Source organism: Sciurus vulgaris, assembly GCF_902686455.1.
Source record: "Sciurus vulgaris genome assembly, chromosome: 4".
Classification (NCBI taxonomy): domain Eukaryota; kingdom Metazoa; phylum Chordata; class Mammalia; order Rodentia; family Sciuridae; genus Sciurus; species Sciurus vulgaris.
Window position 1 is genome coordinate 12,052,940 of NC_136464.1, and position 21,520 is coordinate 12,074,459.

General features: G+C 48.4%; 1 protein-coding gene across 1 annotated transcript; it reads left to right on the top strand.

Annotated features, from left to right (window-relative positions):
• The first annotated feature begins 41 nt into the window (after positions 1 to 41).
• On the top strand, positions 42 to 9,406 carry LOC306659544 (uncharacterized protein). Its single transcript, XM_079137174.1, has 4 exons — positions 42 to 349; positions 2,564 to 2,647; positions 6,112 to 6,231; positions 9,332 to 9,406. Exons 1-4 carry the CDS (start codon positions 219 to 221, stop codon positions 9,351 to 9,353), a joined length of 357 nt encoding a protein of 118 aa, XP_078993300.1. The 5' UTR covers positions 42 to 218; the 3' UTR covers positions 9,354 to 9,406.
• Positions 9,407 to 21,520: the final 12,114 nt, after the last annotated feature.

The following is a 21,520-nucleotide window of genomic DNA, read 5'->3' on the forward strand; positions in this document are numbered from 1 at the left end:
AGCCCCCGCGCCACGGGCGCCGCTCCCGATGCTGATTGGTTGCGGCTGGGAAGGGGGCGTGCGCGGCGCGCGCAGCTGGGAGCTTAGGGAAAGTAGGGGAGAGCCGCCCCGGGCGGAGGCTCGCCTTGATCCCAGAGCGGGACCCTGGGACTGGAACGGGAGACCAGGCTGGGTCTCCCCGAATCTAGTGTTGAGGGTCGCCGAGGACCGGATTCCGGATGGCGACCGGGTTATGCCCCAGGATTGCGCGCCCACCTCCCAGCCTTGAATGGCCCCGGGCCCGCGAACCAAGAAGCCCTGTTTTTGCCTCCCGGCTTCTTGCCAACATCAGCAAGAGAAGCCGTGGGAGGTAGGACAAGGCGCGATTTTAAGACGCAGCTCTTACATCGTAGACGCCCAGCGACCCAGTAACTTCCGTTCCCACCGGGCTCGCAAACGTTTTCCGCCGAATGAAATCCTCACGAACCCCCAAGGCTCAGAGAGCTTATGGTTTTGCCTTAGTAAGTAGCGGAGGGACACAGGACTTTCCCACAGCGCAGCAGCCTTCCAACAGGTGTTCAGCCTGGGGCCATTCGCTGGTGATTTAGGTAGGAGTGGGGACTGGGCCAGAAAATCTTCCCGCGGGCCACAGAGCTTAGGACAGTGGTGATGGACCCGTGTGAAGTCCCTCACCCCTGGGGCATCTGGATTGAAATCTAGGGTGTATGCAACATGAAGAATAGCATATCCAACATTATAATTTAATGCTTTGAAACAAATATATATATATATTTTTGGTAAAAACCATGAAGAACAACATTAAGATACTTTGTGATTGGGAGGATGACAAGTAGTCTTGCCTTTCCCAGGGACAGGTAACTTTTTTTTCCCTTTAAGATCAAAAGAAGGACAGGTTTGAGGCCCTGAGGGCCCTTCTAGGATGTGACCTAGGTTATTGCCCAGGACAATACCTGCCCTGGTAGCTGGGCCAGTGGCAGGGCAAGGCTTGCCTGCCCCGCTGTGGACCATGTGGTGGGTATTGAAACTAAGAGATGGGATGCCTGACAGTGGCAGCCCTCCTGAGGCTGGAAGCCATGCTTCCAGGTCCGGCTGTATCCATAGGTTTAGGGTGGCCCCACAGAGGACGCTAATGCTGGCCTGAGCTGACGTTAAAATGAATGAGTGGGTGAATCAATGTCAGTGGTGGAAGAGGCCTTTGGGATCATTCATTCTAGTCTTTACAGATGAAGAAAATGAGCCTCTGAAGAGAAGGATTTCTTTTGAGTTACACAGTAACTGTGTGACAGCCACAGCCAGGACTGGGGCCTGATCACTCTGGCCTAGATCACACTGGGGCCTCCCACACCAAGGCCCAGAAGGTATTTCAGATGGAATTGGCACATACATTGACAGAATTCAAATGCAGAGCACAGGGATGCTGGAAAGAGAAGTGAGGTGGTCTGATGTGCCTCTGGCATGGGCCCCTACCTGCAGGAAGCAATCCAGGGCCTGCTGGCAGGCTCAGGGAAGGACTTGAGGCAGTAAAGTGGTACCTGTTCTGATCACCTGTTGGGTTAGGGCTTTTCCAGGCTCTGTCTCACCTCTTAGCCTCTGACAAAAGGTGATGTGAGACCTGAAACCAGGCAGGAATACAGTGCACTTGCCAACACAGTTCCTTGTTCAAGTGTGTGTTGGCATTCAAGTTAAAAAGCCATCCTTTATTTCCTCCCTCTCTCCCACCAAAAATAAATAGAAGAGCCCAAGTGCCGTGGGGCTCCTGCAGAGGCCTGGCAGGTTGCTGACCCTGAATTGGAACTCTTACCATGAGAAAGTTGGCCTCCCGAGTGGTATGAAGATTATTATTCTGTAAGTGGACAGTTCCATGTTGATCATGCAGCCCTACAGCCTGCATACCTCCAAGGCCTGCAGACTTTTTGAGCTCTAAAGAGTGGAAACCATCATTCTGAGAAAAACTTCAACAAAGAACATTTTAAACTGCTAGCTGCTGTGTCTGCTCCCTCTGGGTGGGGCCCAAGGGAGGAAGGCAAACAAATGAGACCTTTCTTGCCCCACACAGTTCTTAGCTCCTGTGATTGAATGAGGAGAATAGAAACTTTTACATGAACTTGAATAAGAACAAATGCCTTGCCTGGGACCTGCAGCCTGAGTGAGTGGGCAGTGGTGATGGGACAGAGACGCCCCAGAAGGGAAGGGACATGTATGTTCTGGAGTCTGGCCTTGTGCTATTTCCACGGCTGTTCACCTTGCCCCTTGTTACCGTTGTTCACTGTCAAGCAGGTGTTTGGCTCCAAAGGAGGGTCTGAAGTGGAAGTGAAGTACATGAAGGTGTTGGACCCTGGGCACATGCTGGGCATAGTACTGGAAGCCTTTGCTGTTAGTAGCCATAGAAGGGCCAAAGTGGGCAGCTGCTCCGGCTCTGGGTAAAATAAACTGTTACTTTTGTCACCAAGCACAGGCCCCAGCCTGGCTGTGAGCTTGCCAGCTCTTTGAGGTGGGAGAACTGACTCGAGAGTTGCTCTTGCTGTGTCCCGTGAAGTCTGACTGTCTTGTGTTCACTTTCCAGGAGTCTGAATGAAGCGGATGGAAACAGCCAGAGTGTGAACATTTCCTCAAAGGACACCCTCCGACAGTCAGGACAAGAAGACAGGTGGGCATCGGGCCTCGTCTGAGCAGTTAGGGGTGCTGCTCCGTTTCTTCTGGGTGGTGGTGGGGTGGGCTGCCTGGGCTCTGCGTTCCCGCTGCTCTGCACGTCCCCCGCCAGGGCTGTTTCCTTTGCTGGCAGCGGAGCTGAACCCTGAGAGGCTGCACACAGGCCTTGGGCATCTTGAGGCTCTTCAGAAGCATGAGGTCAGCCCTGGGGAATGAGGCAGCTCGGCTGGTGTCCAGCAGCTCTGGAGCTGCCGTTTGTCAGACTCTGGGTTCCTGCTGGCCTGCTTGCCAAGCTTTTGCAAGGGGCCGGACGTGCTTTGGCTGCCCCAGCTGTGGGGTTGCAGGGGTGAGGCGTGGTTGGGCACTTGGGGAGATCTTGCCTGCAGGGTATGACTTTGTCCACGTCATGCCTCTGGAAGCACCCCTTGATGAAGCGGGGAGCTTGCTGGGCCCCGCAGCCAGGTTGCAAAGACACAGTTGGCCTTGGATGAGGGACTTAACCCCTCTAGGCCACAGCTCTTTCCTTGAGAATGAAGGGACTCCTCATGTAAAGTGGCAACTGCTTACCCTCCTTGCTTATTTAGAGTCCTTCCCTCAGCCCCCTGAGTGAGCTGTGACAGGTTTAGGACAAGCAGAAAATAACTCATTTCCCCTGGTCAAAGTGGGGGGAAGAAGAGGGCTGCTGACCCAGTCCTGGCCCTTGAGGTGTGAGCTGGTGTCTGTTAGGGGGAATCTGGGAATGATTTTGGTCCCTAATTTAAAAAGGAAGAAACCACCCAAAAATCAGACCAGGAAATTCCTCTTCTGAAGCTCAGGTTATGGAGCTGTGGCAGCCCTGAGGTGACAAGTTTTCAGGACAAAAAGTTGGCAAACTGGTGGTGACTTCCGGGAGAAGCTAAAGAAAAGCCTTGGTGACATTTGTGTCAGTGACTTGTTTGAGCCACTTGGAGCTGGGTATTCTTGCAGCTGACTTTGTTTTAATGGAAACCCGTAGTAACACAAAGAAAATGCATTTGGTACTCCTGTCAAAAAGGCATGCTTTGCTGCTGTGACGCAGTCGTGTGCATGTAGACAAGGTCTCGAAGGATTAGGGAGTTGGGGGCAGGTGCTTTGGGGTATGGCCTTTTTCTCCTGCCTGTGGGCTGGAGGCTCCCAGCTAATTGGAGTGATTCCTCCATGTCTCAGCCCCACCTTGCCCAGCTGCTCTGTGAGGCCAGGTCTCTGACTCCCTCGTGCTACTGCAGAGACCCAAGCTGCTAAGAAGTAGCAGGACTGAGACTTGCACCTGTTTCTCTCACTCCAAGCTGGGTTTGTGCCTCTTCAGATGCACCTGGTCGTTCTTGGGGCATCTGGGATTCTGCTAGGAAGGTTGGGAGGGCCAGCATGGTACAACAGTGGGAAGGAACAGAGTGAGTACCATTTGGGGGAAAATGGTCAAAATAGGTACATCCCATTCTGTGTCAGATGTCCCCCAAACAAAACCAAGTCATTTAAAAGCACTCCGATGGGGTATAGTGGCTTATTCCTGTAATCCCAAGCAATTTGGGAGACCGAGGCAGGGGGGTCGCAAGTTCAATGCTAGTCTAGACAACCTAGTGAGATTTTGTTTCAAAATAAAAAGGACTGGGGGTGTAACTCGGCAGCAGAGGGCTTGCTTGACGTGGGTGCGGCCCTGGGTCTGATCTCCAGCATTGCCCAAAACTAAACAAACAAAATATGAATTTACCATATGACCCATAGTTGTAGAGCAGGTATCTACCCAAGAGAAACGAAAACACAGGTCCAAAGCCTAGTACACAAGTATTCTTAGCAGCATCATTCCTATTAGCCTGAAAATAATTCTCATGCCCATTAACTGGTGAATAGATAAACAAAATCTAGTAGACCATCCACAGAATGGTCTACTACTGATCAATAAAAAGGGAAAACCTATGGGTACACACAACAGGATGGATGATTCTAAGAACATGCCAAGTGGAAGAAGGCAGACATAAAAGATATTGTACAGTTCCACCTGTATGAAATTTCTAGAAAGGACAGTGGTATCGAGCTAGGAAGCAGATTAGCAGTTCTTGGGGTTATGGATGGTGGGTGGGTGGGACTGACAGCAGACAGGCATGAAGGACCTCCTGGGTGAAGGAAATGTTCTAAAACTGGCCGTGGTGAGGGATGCACAATTATGCCCATTTCTAAGTGGGCTTACTTATTATGAGAAAGTTTTGTGTGATATAAGTCATACCTCAAAGTTGTAAAAGATGGTCACAGCAGCTCTATTCTTAATTGCCCCAAACTGGAAACAGCCCGACTGTTCATCAACAGTAAACTGTGAACATAACTTGTGATGTGTTTATTCAGTGGGACACATTGAGCAGTATGAATGAGTAGATCAGAGTAGGTGAGAAAACGTGAGCCTCAGGAACATAATGTTGAATGAAAAAAGTGTGATTGCAAAAGAATGAAATGTACTCCGTTTCAACTTTGATAAATATAGGAAGTCGTGTTTTGCAGGAGACCATAGGTTCTAGGTGCACCTGCACTGGGCCCCACACCCCAAACCAATAGAGCTTAATTGCAGTGACTGAGCTGTGGTTGGTTGCAGGAGGCCCTGTAGCCAATTAAGCTGTAAGCAATTAACTAGCTAATCTGTAACCAATTGACTGGTTGATTGACTAGGCTATAGATAATTAGGTTGTTTTCCGGACCTCGCTGCTGCTCTCCTGGAAGTTCGGTCTGATCACGCTGTCCTGGTTTCAGGAGCTGCCCGGCCAGAGAATTGTTTTTGTTTTGCTCCAACACACTTCACTGAATTTGATTGGTCTAAGAAATTTTAATACCAAAAATCATGCACAACTGAAACATATCTGGTACAACTGTAGAGAAGAGCAAGGAATGACTGGGAGACTTGGGACATTGTTGCTCTGGGGCTCTAGGGACGGTGTGGGACCAGGGAGAGCCACTGAAAGTGATGGAAAAGCACCAGGTTTATATGTAGTTTTTCTGTACACCTCACTCTTTTCTTTGTGATTGTCTTTTGAAGCTGCATACTAAAAATGGGAAGTTGCTGCGCGTGGTGGTGGTGCTGCGGTCCCAACTACTTGAGAGGCTGAGGCAGGGGGATCACTTGATTCTAGGAGTTTGGGGTCAGCCTGGGCAACACAGAGAGACCCCATGTCTTAAAAATAGGGGAGGGGCTGGGGTTGTGGCTCAGTGGTAGAGCACTTGCCTAGCATGTGCAAGGCACTGAGTTCAGTCCTCAGCACTGCATATAAATAAAGGTCCATCAACAAACAATTTTTAAAAATGGGAAAAAGTTTTGGGAAAGTGAATTATTTGCAGTCTTGGGTTCTTTATCGTTAGTAGATACTGGCCAGACGCTGTCCTTGAGAATCACTGCTCCAGGGTTGGGTGTAGTTAGGGAGAGCACTCGCCTAGTATGTGAGAGACCCTGGGCTCCATCCGCAGCACTGCACCAACACTCAGGAACACCATGGAGAAGGGGAAGTACTGCTCCAGGCTGCACCATCACCTTTTGATGACCCCGCTTCTCTATCCAGGCAGACGCCAATCTCCACTTGCGAGCAGGTTAGAGGAGCTTCCATCCTTTCTCCTTGGGGTGTGGGAGATGGACAGGGAGGTGGAACTCGGGCAGCTCCAGGCAAGGCCTTTGGCTTCTTTGTGAACTTGAGCATGGCATGGTAGGAGGAGGAAGTCCCAGGGAACCATCAGCATCTACTCCAGTGTCCAGCCCTGGGGAATCTCAGGGTGAGGCAGAAGTTGACCAGGGCTTTGTTTGAGGATAGGGGATGCTTCTGCTGGAGGGGTCCCGTGTGATCTGCTTGACCTTTGTGCCTAACAGCCTTGCTGGACCACAGCAAGGACACCTGCAATCTAGTGTATGTCACATTCAAGGTTACTTTTGGCCAAAATTTTCTTGGGGTTGTAATTTCACTTTTCCAGCTGTTTATAATTTTGAAATGTTGCAAGAATGTTGTCTTCATGGTTGGCATTTTATGGTCCAATGGATTGTAAATTAAAGAGTTAAGTTTAGGAAATTAAACTGTACTACACAACCTAAAGGAAATGCATGTAAATATTTATTCCTTCTCTGAACTGGGAGGGTCTTGAAAGGCATTTAGATGATGAAGTTCCCGAGGAAAAAGCAATAGATCTAATGAACTTGGGAGAAAGAGGGCACAAAACAGGAACAATGTCAGAGTGCTAAAATTTAAGGCCATAGCAAACAACTATTTATGGCAGATAGCTTCCTAAAACATGACAAATGTGCATGGCAAATACCTTCCCCAAATATACTTTGTAAAATGTCTCTTGCACATATGAGAATACAGGGTTACTTTCTTGCATATTGATATTTACCCTAACAAACTGAGCTGGGCATGATGGTGCACGCCTGTGATCCCAGCTATTGGGGAAGAGTGAGGCAGAAGGATTGCAAGACCAGCGTAGGCAACTTAGGCCCTGTCTTGCAATAAAAATAGAAGAGGCTGGGGTTATAATTCAGTGGTAGAGCACCCCTGGGTTCAGTTTCCAGTGACACACACACAGGGCTGGGGTTGTGGCTCAGTGGTAGAGCACTTGCCTAGCATGTAGGCCCTGGGTTCCATCCCCAGCACTGGCAAAGACCAATCCAAGCAAACTGATTAGAAGATGAACCCAGAAGTAGAAGATGGGCAAAGTATATGAAAAACAAAACAAAACAAAACAAAAACAAACAAACAAAAAACAACTCATGGATTTGCTGTAAAAACCGCCCAGGACCAAAGCATAAAGACCAGAAGCTGAATTTATACCGGAGAGTTGTCCCCTGGGCAGAAGTGCTAGCGCTAGGCCCTCGTCCTGCAGCCTTTGGAGCCAGGGCCTGGGTATCTCCTGTCGGTTCTGTTAACTAGTCTTCAGCTGCATGAGTGTGGTGGTCACGCATAGGAGGAGCGTCAGAAGACTTGAGTTTGGTGTACCTCTTGAGGGCCCCGTTTGGTAATCAATAAAGAAGTTAACACAGTGGGGGGAGGAAAAAGATTCATAGAGGAAATAAAGCGATTTGTAGCTACAAGAGAAAAAAGTTCTCCTCTAATAACCAAAGAAGGGCAGATTAAGCAAGATACTGTTTTCACTGATCAGATTATATTTTCAAAATTCTTTAGATTTTTGAGGAATATGATGACGTGGATACTTTCCTGTGCTTCCTGTGTGGAGAGTCCTTCGGCAGGGTCTGTTAAGAGTCTCGGTGTTTTCCTTCCCTTTGAATCAGTGATTTGACTTCTAGGAATTCATTCTGAGGAAACAGTCCTGTTTTCAATGGGGACCTGACCTGAGAAATGTCTCGTGGGATGATTGCCTCATCCTGAGATCAAGATAACCGTCACATCCTTAGGTGATATCATCTTATGGCTCTCCCATCTTATGCATTTATTGTTGGCCAAAATATCATGTGCATGACTGTAACCCAAGATGCACTCAGAAATTACACCAAAAAAAAATTATTTGTGGGATTGTTTGTAATAGTACAGAATTGAAAACAACCTAATAGCCAAGAAAAAAAAGGAACAGCTGGGCGGGTGGCACACAACTGTAATCCCCAATACGTGGGAGGCAGAGGCAGGAGGCTGAGGCAGGAGGATTGAAAGTTCAAGGCTGGCCTAAGCAACACAGTGAGACCTTGCTAAAAATAGAAAATGCAAAGGGCTGGAGAAGTAGCTCAGTGGCAGAGTACCCCTGGGTTCAATCCTTAGTACCAAAAAAAAAAAAAAAAAAAAAAATAAGTGTAGTTCAGTGATGGTGGTTATTATTATATAGTCAGTGGAAGTTATGGTTTAATTTTTTAATGACCTGGACAAATGCTCACAATTTAAATCGGCAACTGATCTAATTCTGAAGTAGTAACAGTGGTTCTCCCTGGGATACAGGATTACAGATCGTTTTTCCCCCTTCTTTGAACATCGGTCACAAGCTAGGCTTTGAAGGACTCCTGTCTTCAAAGCTAGCACGTTGGGTTGAGTCAATCCCACTCTGCACCTCTGTGACACACACCTCTTTCTCATAAGGGCCCTTGTGATTGCTTTGGGCACACCTGGGTAATTCAGATGTCTCCCTATTTTAGGTTCAGCTGACTAGGAACTGTAATCTTATTTCCACCTTTACTTGCCCTGGCATGGAAGGCAGTGTGTGCTCCGGTTTGGGATGCTATTATCCTGCCTGCATCACTAGCTGTGTGCCCTTGGGCAAGTTGTTGTCTGTTTTTTTTTTTGTTTTTTGTTTTTTTTTTTTTTTTGGGTACTGGGGATTGAACTCAGGGGCACCCTACCACTGAGACACATCCCCAGCCCTATTTTGTGTTTTATTTAGAGACAGGGTCTCACTGAGTTGCTTAGTGCCTCACTTTTGCTGAGACTGGCTTTGAACTCTCGATCCTCCTGCTTCAGCCTCCTGAGCCACCGGGATTACAGGTGTACACCACGGCGCCTGGCCAAGGTGTTGCCTTGAGGGTTTCCCAGCCTCAGCACTGTGGACGTTGGGGTGGGTTCTGCATTGTGTCTTGCCACCCTGTCCTGTACCTTGTGGAAGGCTTAGCAGCATCCCTGGACCATCTATTAGATGCCAGGAACAGTTGTCCCCGTCTCCAATGGGACAACCAAAATGTCTCCAGACTTTGCCTCTTGTTCTTCAGAGGCCAGCTCGCCTCTGGTTGAGGACTGATCCGTAAATGGCTATGGTGTAGCTGTGAGGATCCCACAGGGTGAGGTCTGCAATTAGCATAGTGAGGAGTGTAGCAAGGTCCCTCTGGACAGGTACAGATCTGTGTTTCACTTTTCAAAAAAAAAAATTCTAAATTTATTTTTTCACTGATACACAAAAATATAAAAATTGTGCATTTGGTCTTTTATTATTAGTAGCTGTTGCCGATGACTCTCTTCAGGGCCTACCAAATTGTGTCCAGGTCCCCACACAAATATTACTACATACTGTTCAAATCAGGGTGAACATATTTGTCCCCTCCAACATCATTTACGTATGGTGAAAACATTCAGAATCCTTATTTTTTCCTAGATTTTTTGCTTTCTCAATGCACATTACTATTATAGTAATGAAAACGAAAACTATTTAAAAGAAACTCCTGGGAGTTGGGTAGGAGACTTGAAGAGTAAGCACCTCAAGTGCAAAAGTAACTTTTCAATGGAAACACTAAAAATATGTTTTAACTATTCAAATAGTGGATTTTTTCCTGTTCTAAGAATATGAACAGTATAGATGACACTAATATCGCCCTCCGCCTGCGGGGTCTTGCCCTCTGGGGTTTCTTCCCCGGACTTCCCCTGGAGTGTGAGCGTCTCAAGGGCGGGGCTGGGTTTGTGTTTTATGTTTTATCTCCATGGAGGGGTGGGGCCAGGCACACGCCATCACTCAGGTCGTGAATGAGTTTAATGTTTAAAAAAATTGCTGCATGAATCTTAGCAATCGTTATTATATCTCAAGGAGCCATATGGTCAAGTTACCTAACTCAGAATCTTCAGTGGGGTCAATGGAACCACTGCACAGGCTTGTGAGGTCGCCCTGTTTTTTTTGGCCAAGTGCTTACACATGCATGCACACGTGCCCACATGGACATTCTTTTCAAATTTAATATGGCTGAGATCCCATAAGTTCTGCATTTTGCTTTTTTCATTAACTATGTCTTAGACTCTCGGGGTTGGTGTATGGAGGGCCATGCATCCCCCCTTGCTGCTGTGGAGATAAGCCCTGGTCTGTTAAAGGGGGTGCACACTCCCGTCTCAGCGAGCAAATCCGTTGCTGATGGAGCAAAGTGCTCTGCAGGCTGGAGGAGCCTACTGATATTTTGGTTTCATCGTCTGTGCCAATCTTTGAGACTCTTTGGTTTGAATGCGTCAGTCCTGTCTGGAAATCTATCCTGAGACTATTTTTAGCTTGTTTGGCCAGGGGATCAACTTCTCTATGAAAACATTGTGTACTCAGGGCCGGTTGCTCCTCCGTGGTTACTGATCCAGCAGGTGACCACAGGCTCCCCACCACTCCAATACTGGGGATTGAACCCAGAGATGCTCTACCACTGAACTACATTCCCAACCCTACCCTTTTCTATTTTGAGACAGGGTTTCATTAAGTTGCTGAGGCTGGCCTCAAACTTGATGATCCTTGTGCCTCAGCCTCCCCAGTAGCTAGGATTACAGGCGTGCACCACCATGCCCAATGATTGCAAACTTTTAAGATATGCCTGTTTCCTGGGTAGACCTGGCTGGGGGTCTGATGTGGAACCTTCAGTTCCTGAATATTAAAGCAGGACTGGGGTTCTCCAGGGTCAGCTCTTGGGGATTCCTGGGTCCTTTTCTGGTCCTGCTGGGACTGCGATGATAGCTGAATGCTGAAGGCACTGTGGCCTCGGCCTCCTCCCAGCCCTCCTTCAGCTCCACACAAGCTTGCATGATTGATCACACCTCTGCGAGAGCTGCTTGCTCTGCCAGGAATACCCTCCTCTTCCTCCTGTCTGCTGTCAAGCCTGGACTCTAGTTTCCCCTTCAGAAAGCTTCCCCGTTTCCCACGCAGCAGACCTGGTTGCTTTTGTCTCTGAGTCCTCAGGGATTTTGTTCCTGTCACATCCCCATCACAAGGTGGGAGACGCTGGTATCTGTGTGCTCCTTCACTCGGTAGGGGCTCTGTAGGGAGGGACTCTGCCCATTCAGGTTTCCACACTTCATGGGACTTTGCAAATGTCTGTGGGTAGGGCAAGCCAGGACTGCAGGGAAAGGAACCTGGGAACCGGTGGAGGGGCTGGGAAATCATGGCTCAGGAGACCCACACCGTTCCCTTGAGGCCCTCTGCAGCTGGCTCTTCTCCGGATGACGCCCATCTCCAGAAGGGTCCTCACAGATTGGAAGGAGAAACCCAGAGGTCAGAGACTTTAATTCAGTTCTGCTGAACTCTCATTTCTAGAAAAGAACTTGTATGTCATACTTCTAGGAAGTAATGGTCACTTTTTTTAATTCACCCCCAACCCTTGGCCATCCAGGATGAGGCTTGAGAGAGGTAAGCGAGTTGAAAGGCTGGGATTAATATCTCTGAACAGAGGTGACCTGCTGTTGCAGTTTTGCTAAGCAGAAGGGTCGGCCCCTCTCTAGGAGCCCATTAATCCTTCCTTTACACACTTTTGGAACTCACTCTCTTACCTGGCTTCTCAGCTGTTAGTGGTAGAGGAGGAGGCGGACGGGCATCTGTAGGTATTACTGCATGGAGCGGAATATGGTGATTTGGCAATGTTAATTCTGAATTCTTGGGAACATGTTAAATTTCATTTTCTGTTTAAGAAAGTAAGAAATGTACACTACAGCTTAGAAAATGATTAACACACAATTTGGAGTTTTGAGTGTCTTATCCTGTGGCCATATTCAGTCATGTGTTATCTTGCATTACTGCCAGCTAAGTAATAAAAACCTGGAGTAGCGGACCCAGCACTGCTACCTCATTTAATCTCCCAACAACCCAGGGAGGGTTATTTTACAGTCAATCCCATTTTATAGCTGTGGAGGGTGAGGCTCAGAGAGGGAATGCAACACACCCAAGGCCACACAGACCGTGAAAGCTGGAAGGGAATTTGAACCCAGGCCAATAGATGCCACAGCTGTCACTCTTCACCTGCCAACTCTTTGATTCAGCTCCGATTGTGCTCTTGTGTCTCAGCAGCAGTATTGGGTGTGTTTCAAGCTAGTCTTTTATCTGTCCACTTTCCTCTAGTTCCCTGAGAAGGTTCTGGGTGACGGAGTTCCCTTTCAGCATGCTGGATGCCTTGTCTGCGCCCGTGGTGTCCAGTTCTGTGGCATTTGCTAATGAATAGCTCCCTTCTGGCACCAAAGAAAAGCACAGCATGTATCTCCTAGCCCCTGCTGGATCCTGACCACCTGGCTGTGCTTGGGACATGCCCACTTTGTCTCCCACCAAAGATTAAGTGTCAGCTCATCTCCCTGAGTAGTCCAGTCCAGCCGGAGGGCAGGAGGCAACAGCTCCTGGGAAGCAGAGTCCTGGCAGGAACCATGGCTGTCCTGTAGGCTGCTCTGAGGTGCAGGGCTGTACAGGATCTGCTGGGGGAGTCCAAGGCGTGATCTCCTGGCCAGCGGCTACCTGCCTTTAGGTCCCGGCTGCCTCGCTGCAGGGCAGGCGATGACTTGGAAACGTGGATGCCCACCACTGTTCAGTGGGGTCATCAAACACTGCGCATCCCCCTTTTGTTAAACCATTGGTATGTATCTTTGCTTTTATATGTTTTGTGTATATCTATATAAAAACATGAAAGAATAGGAAGATATATAAGGTTGTAACAGTGGCCTTAGGTGGTGGAATTATGAGTATTTCTTTTTCTTTATTTAGCTATATATTGACCCATTTTTTAAAAAAATGCCAGAGTTTGGACGTAGGACGTCAGATTCCAGATGTGGAGCTCCTGTCTTCTTGTTGCTGCTGCCTCTGCCGTGGAAGTCTGACAGTGATTGCCTCCCTCATCCCTGGAGACTCAGCCAGCGGGCCTCTGCAGGGACCTCTTGGCTGCCAGCATGGACACCTGAGTGGGCTTCCAGCCAGGATCTGGTGGTGCCGACCTTGTTCTCTGAGTAGCCCACCCAGGAGTCCTGTCCTCTGTGCTTCTTCGCCTCTCCCCTTTGCACCCACCTGCCTCCCCCAGGTTCCAGCAGAGTGACGGCCCTGGAGAGGGAGAGCTGAGCAAGTGAGTGGAGCCCTGGGCTCTCCTCTGCTGTCCATTCCTCCTTCAGTTATCCTCTGGGTCATTCCTCTTCCACATCTGGGCCCTCTGCTCTCCTCAAGTCCCCAAGTAAACCCTACCTGGTCATCGAGGCTAGTTCCAGCCTGCTCAAGCCTTTGGCTGATGAAGCATGCTTTCCCGCACTCCATCCTCAAGTTTTCTGGACAATGCCTGTCTCATGGCAGGTGGTCCTGGTAGGGCTGTCAATCATGTCTCTGCTGCTGTCACATCACAGACCAGTCTGAGAATCCTCTCCCCTGGACACGGAATGGGCTCAGGCATGGGCGACATGACTCAACCAGGATTAACTGGACCCTTTCCTGAGATTGATGGGAGAACCTTGCAAGAGGGAAGTGTTCTTTTTTGTCACATCTCACCTGTGATGTTGTGACGGCCAGTGGCCATATTGCCTGCATGGGAAGATCACCCCCGTGCAAAAGAGGACTATATACTGACGGAGCACTAAAGACATCATTGCTTGAGCCTCTGGATCCAGCTGTTCCTGAAGCAGAATACCCCTGGATTTCCCGGTTAGATGATCCAATAAATCTCTTTTAGTGTGACCTGTTTAATCTAGGATTCTGCTTCTTGCCTCTGAAGGAGACTTTACCAGCGCCATTTCTCTGACCCACATAGGTCGCCTCCCTGCCCGCTTCCTAAAGTGAGAGACTCAAATTCCCCTGTCACAGTGTTGGTACTTTTTTTTTTTTTTTTTTTTCGCGGTGCTGGTGATTGAACCCAGGGCCTTGTGCTTGCAAGGCGAGCACTTTACCGACCGAGCTATCTCCCCAGCCCAGTGTTGGTACTTTCTGCTGTCCTCCTTGGCAGGACCTCCCAGCTCCTCTGTTAGCTCATAGCTCTGAGCGGAGGTAGTGTTTAGTAAAGGGTGAGTGAGTCAACGTGGCCACCTCGAGCCCCTTTCTGCAGCCACTGACAGTTGTATTCAATGACAAACTGGATCTGAACTCACCTGGCAAGGAAGCTTTTAAGTCTAGCCCTAGTGGGCACCATTTCTACTTCTGTGCCTCCCCAATCCCTTCTGAGTGCCTCAGGCTTTGAGGGCAGAGAAACTGTTTCCAGACTGAGGAGGAGACCCCAAACCATGGCACAGGCACCTGCCAGGATGGACCTGGCAGTCAGAGCCTGTCCTGGTCCCTTGGAGGGGTGGCCAGGAGGTCAGAGTGGTCCCCTGTGGGAATGGGCTACAGCCGAGTCATGGATCCGTTCGGAGTGGTCAGAGAGCTGACTTCCGGGGGGACCTTGACCATGCACGACGTCAGTTCCTGGGAAAGTTCCGGTTTATTTCGTGTGATATGTGTTGGGACATACTGTTTTCAGGGTGGCTTCAGAATACAAGGATGCATTTTTTGAAAAGTAGAATTAAATGGTCATCTTGTTTCTGGGCCTGCAACTTGTAGAAAGCTTAGTGGGCAGTTGAAGAAATGCTTTCCTATAATTGATTAGAAATTTTGTTTTCTAATTCTAAGTTCTTATTCAATAAATTTGATTATGGTAGGGCAGGATTTTTTTTGAGGGGCGGTGCTGGGGATTGTATCCAGGGTCTCATATATGCTAGGCAAGAGCTCTACCATTGAGCTATACTCCAGCCCCCCCCCCCCCTTTTTTTTGAGACACAGTCTCCCTAAGTTTCTGAGTCTGGCCTCAAATTTGTGATCCTTCTACCTTAGCCTCCTGCGTAACTGGAATTATAGGTTTATGATATCATGCTTGACTTGGGACATTAATTTAAAAATAATTCTTCACTGAAACATGACTTCTGCTGGGCTTAAATTGTCAGAAAGGACCCTTGATTAATCTGAACTTGATGATGGTTAAGTATTAGTTGTACAAGTTCCTGTATTTTATTTAGGTATGTAAGTCTTCCTCTCCTCCTGGCACTGGCCCCCAAGTAAATACCACCACTGTGAGTTAGGTACCCAGGACACCTCTGCAGGCAGTTTTTGCAGTTTGGCCAGCAGGGAAGGCAAATCCATCTCTCAAGATTGAATTCCAACAAGAAAACAGTGCTGCCGTCCATGATGGACAGTGATCCAAGGCAGTCCAGGCTCGTCACGGGTGACTGGCTGGTTCCCCTGGGGAATGAAGACACATCAGTAGCCATGTGAGCCTTGCCTGGTGGAAGTTCATGTTTCTGAGTCCATGTGTGACCTGGGTCCACAACACCCTGGCCACTTTGTATCATGTGGGTTCAGAGCAAGTGTTCAGCAGTTCCTAAAATGTCTGGTTATTTCCCCTTCTCCAGTGCATAGGAACCAGCCGATGGCAACAGGTCACATAAGGGAAGGCTATGTGGGTGGCATGGCAGGGTTCTTTGTGAAGGAGACAGGGTAGACTATATTTTCCAAACATGGCTGCAATCCATGTAGCCCATCTCACAAGTTCCTTTTATGATGTGAGGCTGAAATTCCTCTACTGGGATGTTTGTGTCTCTCCCTTTAAATAGGAGCTGGTCTTGGGCCTTAAAAAGGGACTAGCTGGGTGCAATGGTGCACGCCTCTCATCCTAGCAACTTGGGAGGCTGAGGCAGGAGGATTCCAAGTTGGAGGCTAGCCTCAGCAATTTAGCAAGGCTCTAAGCCACTTAGGCCTTGTCTCAAAATAAATAAAAAATAAAAAAGGACTGGGGATGTGACTCAGTGGTTAAGTATCCCTGGGACCAAGCTGGTGGGGGGGACCCCCAAAGCCAAAACAAACAAAACAAAAAAAAAACCCAAAAACCAAATAAGCAAACATGGAAGAAATGATACTCTGAAACTAAGTAACAAACAGGATTCAGTTTCTCTGATTCTCTCCTCTCTTGAGCCAACATATAAGAAGTTTGGCTAGGCAGAGCTGTCCTTCCAGAGAGGCCACATGTGGAGGCCACACAAACTAGAGCAAGGTGAATGAGGAGTCTGAGCTATTGCAGTCCCTGCCATCTGAACCTACAGTGTCAACTGCCAGATGCCTGGTTCAGCCTTCAACTGTTCCAGTTCTCGGCCTCTACCAGCTGAGGCCAGGTAGGAGAGAGATGTACCATTCCCACTGAGCCCAGCCCCCAGATGCAGATTTCTAAGTGGAATAAATGATGCTGTTTCAATCCATCAAGTCTGGGCAGTTTATTACATGATGTTCTCTATGGGGGCTGTGGGCCTGTAGGCTGGTCTGGCAATGGTTGGGGGACTTTCTAGTGCTGAATTTGAGTCAAACATTTGCTCACTTGACGTAGAACTTTATTTTTTTTTTCTTTCACAATTCAGGGATCTTGCAACTGCTGAGGATGAATTTAGAATCTAAAATCACAAAGAACGTGAAGAATCACCACGAGGAAGAAATAGCAGCCAGGATTAATACCAAAGTTATTTCAGATACACACAAGAAAAAAAAAAATGATGAGAATAAACAGAAACACTGGCAGCTATACGGATGGGAGATTTTAACACACCTTTTGGAAAATGAGAACTCTAGAAGACCAAAAAATTTTGAAAAACATCGGTCTCGATTGGATGGAAACATAAGGAATTCTAACCCTGTTTTATCATTTAAATATGTTTATTTTTCAAGCAGATGTGGAGTATTTACAAAAGTTTATCGCTTGCTAGTCCAAAGCAAGTCTCAGTAAATAATGAAGAACTCCTATATGCAGACCACATTCTCAAACCACAGCATGATAAAATTACAAATCAATCAACAATGAAAAGTTAGCCTAAAAAAGAAAGATTATGCCCAGGTGTCTCAGCCACACTCAGGACTCCAGAAGCACAGGCTTGGGCCCCGAATGACAGCTGCCCCTGTAGGCGGGCTGCTGTGTTACTCCTAGGCCGGAACATCCCTCCCGGGCCTGTGTGAGGACTGAGGATGCCCGGTGCACTGTACGCAGGGACTGTGGCAACTACCTGCAGGCACGTTAGCAGGCAGGTCAGTTCTTGGGGTTGATTCCAACAGCCGCAGCAGCAGGAGTGGCCAAGTCGATGGACAAAGTGGAGGTGACCCTTCAGGGCTCTATCTTGGGCTTTCTCCCCAGTTCCCTTTCTGACTCTGGTTCCTTCCCGTTGAAAGCCCCTTTTCAGGCTGAAGTAGCGTCTGCACTGATTGCCATGGGGACTGTTTGCACCTTTGCTGGTCTGTGGCCTGGACGCCGTGGGGTGGGGGTGGCATACAGCTAACGGAGCATCTCGCTCTTCGTTGCCTTTGGTGGCTTTGGCTGTTGGGTCTGGTCCAATGCTGGGCCTCCAGGAAGAGAGGCGAGGCGGTGCTGCCTCTGGAGGATGACCTGAGAGTCAGGCCACCTAGTTCTGGTCTCAGCCCCTTTCTAAGCATCTCTATGACCTCAAGCAAGCCATCACCACCCTCAGGCCTAGGACGTACCCTTTACGAAGGTACCCAGTAAATCAAGGGAAGTGGGGAATCTGGGAGCCTTAGCCAGGACTCTTGTTTGCAAGTGACAGAAAATCACCTCTAATGGACTCGAAAAGGACATTCACTGACTGACGAAACTTGGAAGCTCTAGAATGACCCAGGCTTCAGTCACAGTGGATCCAGAGCCTCTGCTCTCAGTACCACTAACCTCAAAGCTGGCTTCCACCTGAGGCTCATGCTCCACCCCCTCAGCAGAGGTGGCCACCTGCAGACGTCCATCCAATCGGCTTCAGATCCCCAGTGGAGAGTGCCTCTCCTCTGACAGGTTCTACAAAACCCCCAGGATGGAATTTCACTGGCCTGACTTAGGTTGTGTTTCCATACTTGAACCAGAGCTTGATCATGGCTTCCCCCTGGAGCCGAGGAGGAACGAATTTCCAAGACTAAGAAGACATTAGGAAAGCAGCAGGCTTCAGCCCCGTGGCTGGTTCCCTCTCCCTTGCTACTCAGTGGTTACTGGGCATCTGACCTGGATGCAGAGATAGATTTGGAACTCGTGTTGCTCCCACTCTGGGGAGGCGGACGCCAGGAGCCACCATAACAGCCAGACCATGTCAGAGCTGCCCACGCACAGTGCCAGACCCAGAGGAGGCTGTAACCCAGTGTGCCCGGGAGGTCAGGGGGGTTTCTCAGAGGAGATCCCATTTCCTCTGATCTCATCTCTCCTCTTTAATCTGCCTGCACTCACGGGTGGCCAAGACACCTGAGGGTGAGTCTGGATTGGGACCTCAGCCTCCACTCCACCCAAATGAAAATGTGGATTCTCGCTGCCACAGCTGCAGATCTGATTATTAGTAACTGAATGGCTTCCAAGGACTCCTGGAGGAGCTTGGCTTTGCACATCTAAATATGGAAATTTAATAACCGTACTTGATATAATGCTCTATCTCTGACTGTAGCACTCTGGAGAGAAAATTAGTCTTGGTGTATGCAATTTTACAGACATTAGGGTGCAAAAAACATCAGTCCGTGAGTTGGGGGTCTGAGGTGACAGAGCTTCATCGCCTGGCTGGGCTGTTGGTAGGATCAGTGTGAGGGGTGGTGGGCCTTCCGGGTGAATCAGCCAGGGATCTTCTCATGGGAACTGTGAGAGCTTCTAGGTTGTAGGTAAAATTATTCCTCTGTGCGTGTGTGCATGTGTGTGTCCTAGGAAGAGGGCTCATTGCTTGCATCTGGCTCCCAGAAGGCCCTTTGACCCCCCCAAATACTACCATCCCTGAGTGAGGGCCAAGTCCCTGAATTACTGGTAGAGGGAAATGGAGCCCTGGGGAGAAGGCGTGCCCAAGAGAGACCCTCAGGTCAGCGTCTGAGCTGGTGCTAAAACTCGGGTGTCCAGATTCTGGGCAGAGGAGATCTTCCTCTAAACCAGATGTTCCCCAGCCTAAGTGAGCATCAGTGCCTCAGGGGCGCTAGGCAACACTCTGTCTGGTCCAGAGCTGGCTCCAGACACAACAACTCAAGGTGTGGATGAATGCAGGCTTTCCAGAAGGTTCCTGTCCTGGTCACCCTGATGCTGGGATGAGGTTTGGGTCCACAGTTTGAGAAGAACATGCTCCAAATGAGGAGAGGGTCAAGGGCCGGCTGTTGTAGGGGGAGGGTAAGCAGGTGTGTTAAGAGTGGTGGCGGAGGATGGGAGAGCAGGGGTCCTGATGCGCTCATGGCTGTGGCATGCCTGGTGCCCGGGAATGTTTCTGTGCAAGGGCACAGGATGCCTAGCTACTGCAGCAATGCCCTGCCTGAGGAGGCTCTGTACAACCTTGAGCTCAGGCACACAGCTCCCTGGAAGGAAGGAATTCTTATGCTAGACCACCACATTGTTCACCAGCTCCGCTTCTCCAGTTCCTGCCCACCTTATGGTAACTTTAAACAATGGACTTTCTTGAGATCTACACAGAGCTCCTCACATTGCACTTTGCAACTGTGGATTGCAACTGTGGAACAACTACATAGATGTCCTAGTTTCTGTAACTTTCCTGAATACAAAGAATAATGGTTGCATAGTCTTTAACCTGATAGTGAGTCGTATATAAATAAAGATTGCTGGCGTTAACTCTTTAGATTTTATCTCCATCAGAGAGCAGAGCTCCACCTAATCCCAGCTTTATCTTCAAGAACTAGGTCTGTGAATCTTTATTTTCCAATCCCCCTTCGCCATTTTCCAGACCCGAGAGTTTGGTGGTGCTGGTTGCGACACAGGTGTGTTGGGAGTGGTTTCCAATATTACCCTCAGATTTGGTCACAGCTCAGTCCTTCGCTAGAAGGACTCAAAGGATTGAATCCGTGGCTAAGATTTATGATAGAAAAAGGATACAAAGGAAAGCAGGGAGTGGAAAAGGCATGTTGGCTGATGTCCAGAGGAAGCCAGGTACAAACTTGCAAGTGCCCACCGAGGTGGAGTCACTTGGGAAGCTCTTCAAGATTGCGACAGCAGGTGCCAGTGCTGTCCCTCAGGGAAGCTTGTCGGCGTCTTCCTGGAGGAGACGTGTACTCAAGTCCTTTGTCCATTTTCGAATTGAGTGTTTGTGGGGGTTGTGAAGTTGCGGAGTTCTTGACGCAATCTGGATGTGAGTCCCTTACCAGATACCTGTGGTTTGCACACATTTTCTCCCATCACGTGGGCTGCCTTTTCACTTGGCGGGATCATCTTTTCATGCACAGAAGTCTTTAATTTTCATGAAACCTTGTTTGTCTCTTTTTCTTTTGTCACCCGTGCCTGTGTGTCGCACTTGAGAGGTCATTGTCATATCCACTGGCCTGAAGCTTTTGTTCTGTTTCCTTCCGAGAGTTTCTCTCTTTTCTTAGTCCCTCCACCTGAAGGCTTGTCAGTTTTGTTGATCTTTTCAAAGTATCAGCCTTGGTTTCATTGATTTTTTTTTTCTCTGTTACTTTGCTTTTCTTGATTTTTAAAAAATCTCTCCTCTAATTTTTTAGCTTTTTATTTATTTGCTCTGTTGGGGCTTGAACCCAAGACCTTGAGCGTGCGAGGCAAGCACTACCACTGAGCTACACCCCCAGTCGTCTTCTCTGATCTTTATTATTTTCTTCCCTCTGCTAGCTGCGGGTTTAGTTGGTTCTTTTTGCAGTTTGTTGAGTTGTAGTGTTAAGTCATTGACTGGAGATCCTCCTGGTTTTTAATACAAGTGTTTATAGCTGTACGTTTCTTTTTTAGCACTGCTATTTTTGCTGCAGTAAGTTCTGGTATGTTGTGTTTTGTTTTCATCCATCTCTTAAGTATTTTCTAATTTCCCTTAGGTCCATTGGTTGGTTAAGAGTATGTCATTTAATATCCACAGATGTGTGGCTCTTCCAATTTTGCTTATTATGTGTGTTAACGTCATCTCATTGCGGTTGGAGAAGACACTTTGTTATGATATCCATCTTTTAAAATCTACTGAGGTTTAATTTGTGGCCTGACATTCTATCTTGGTAGATGTTCCACTTGAACTTGAGAAGAATGTGTTTGTTGTTGGATGAAGTGTCTCTATGTGTCTGTTAGATCTCATTTTTTTTTTTTTTTCACATAAGGGAGTTTATTAAGCAAACAGTGCCTCCCTGCAGGGTAAGAGAGAAAATGAGAGGAAAAGAGAAAGGAAAGAGAAAGGGGGCGCGCTAGAGAGAGTGGAAAGTGAGGAGGAGAAAGAAAGTGAGTTGGGGGAGAGAAAGCCCTCACTGGTTT

What these genes read in the sequence shown, in the direction of transcription:
- LOC306659544 (XM_079137174.1), top strand. Translation starts at nt 219, where the DNA reads ATGGCGACCGGGTTATGCCCCAGGATTGCGCGCCCACCTCCCAGCCTT. An exon ending in AGCAAGAGAAGCCGTGGGAG is followed by an intron (nt 350 to 2,563) that starts GTAGGACAAGGC and finishes TTCACTTTCCAG; the next exon opens with GAGTCTGAATGAAGCGGATG. An exon ending in CAGTCAGGACAAGAAGACAG is followed by an intron (nt 2,648 to 6,111) that starts GTGGGCATCGGG and finishes CTCCATCCGCAG; the next exon opens with CACTGCACCAACACTCAGGA.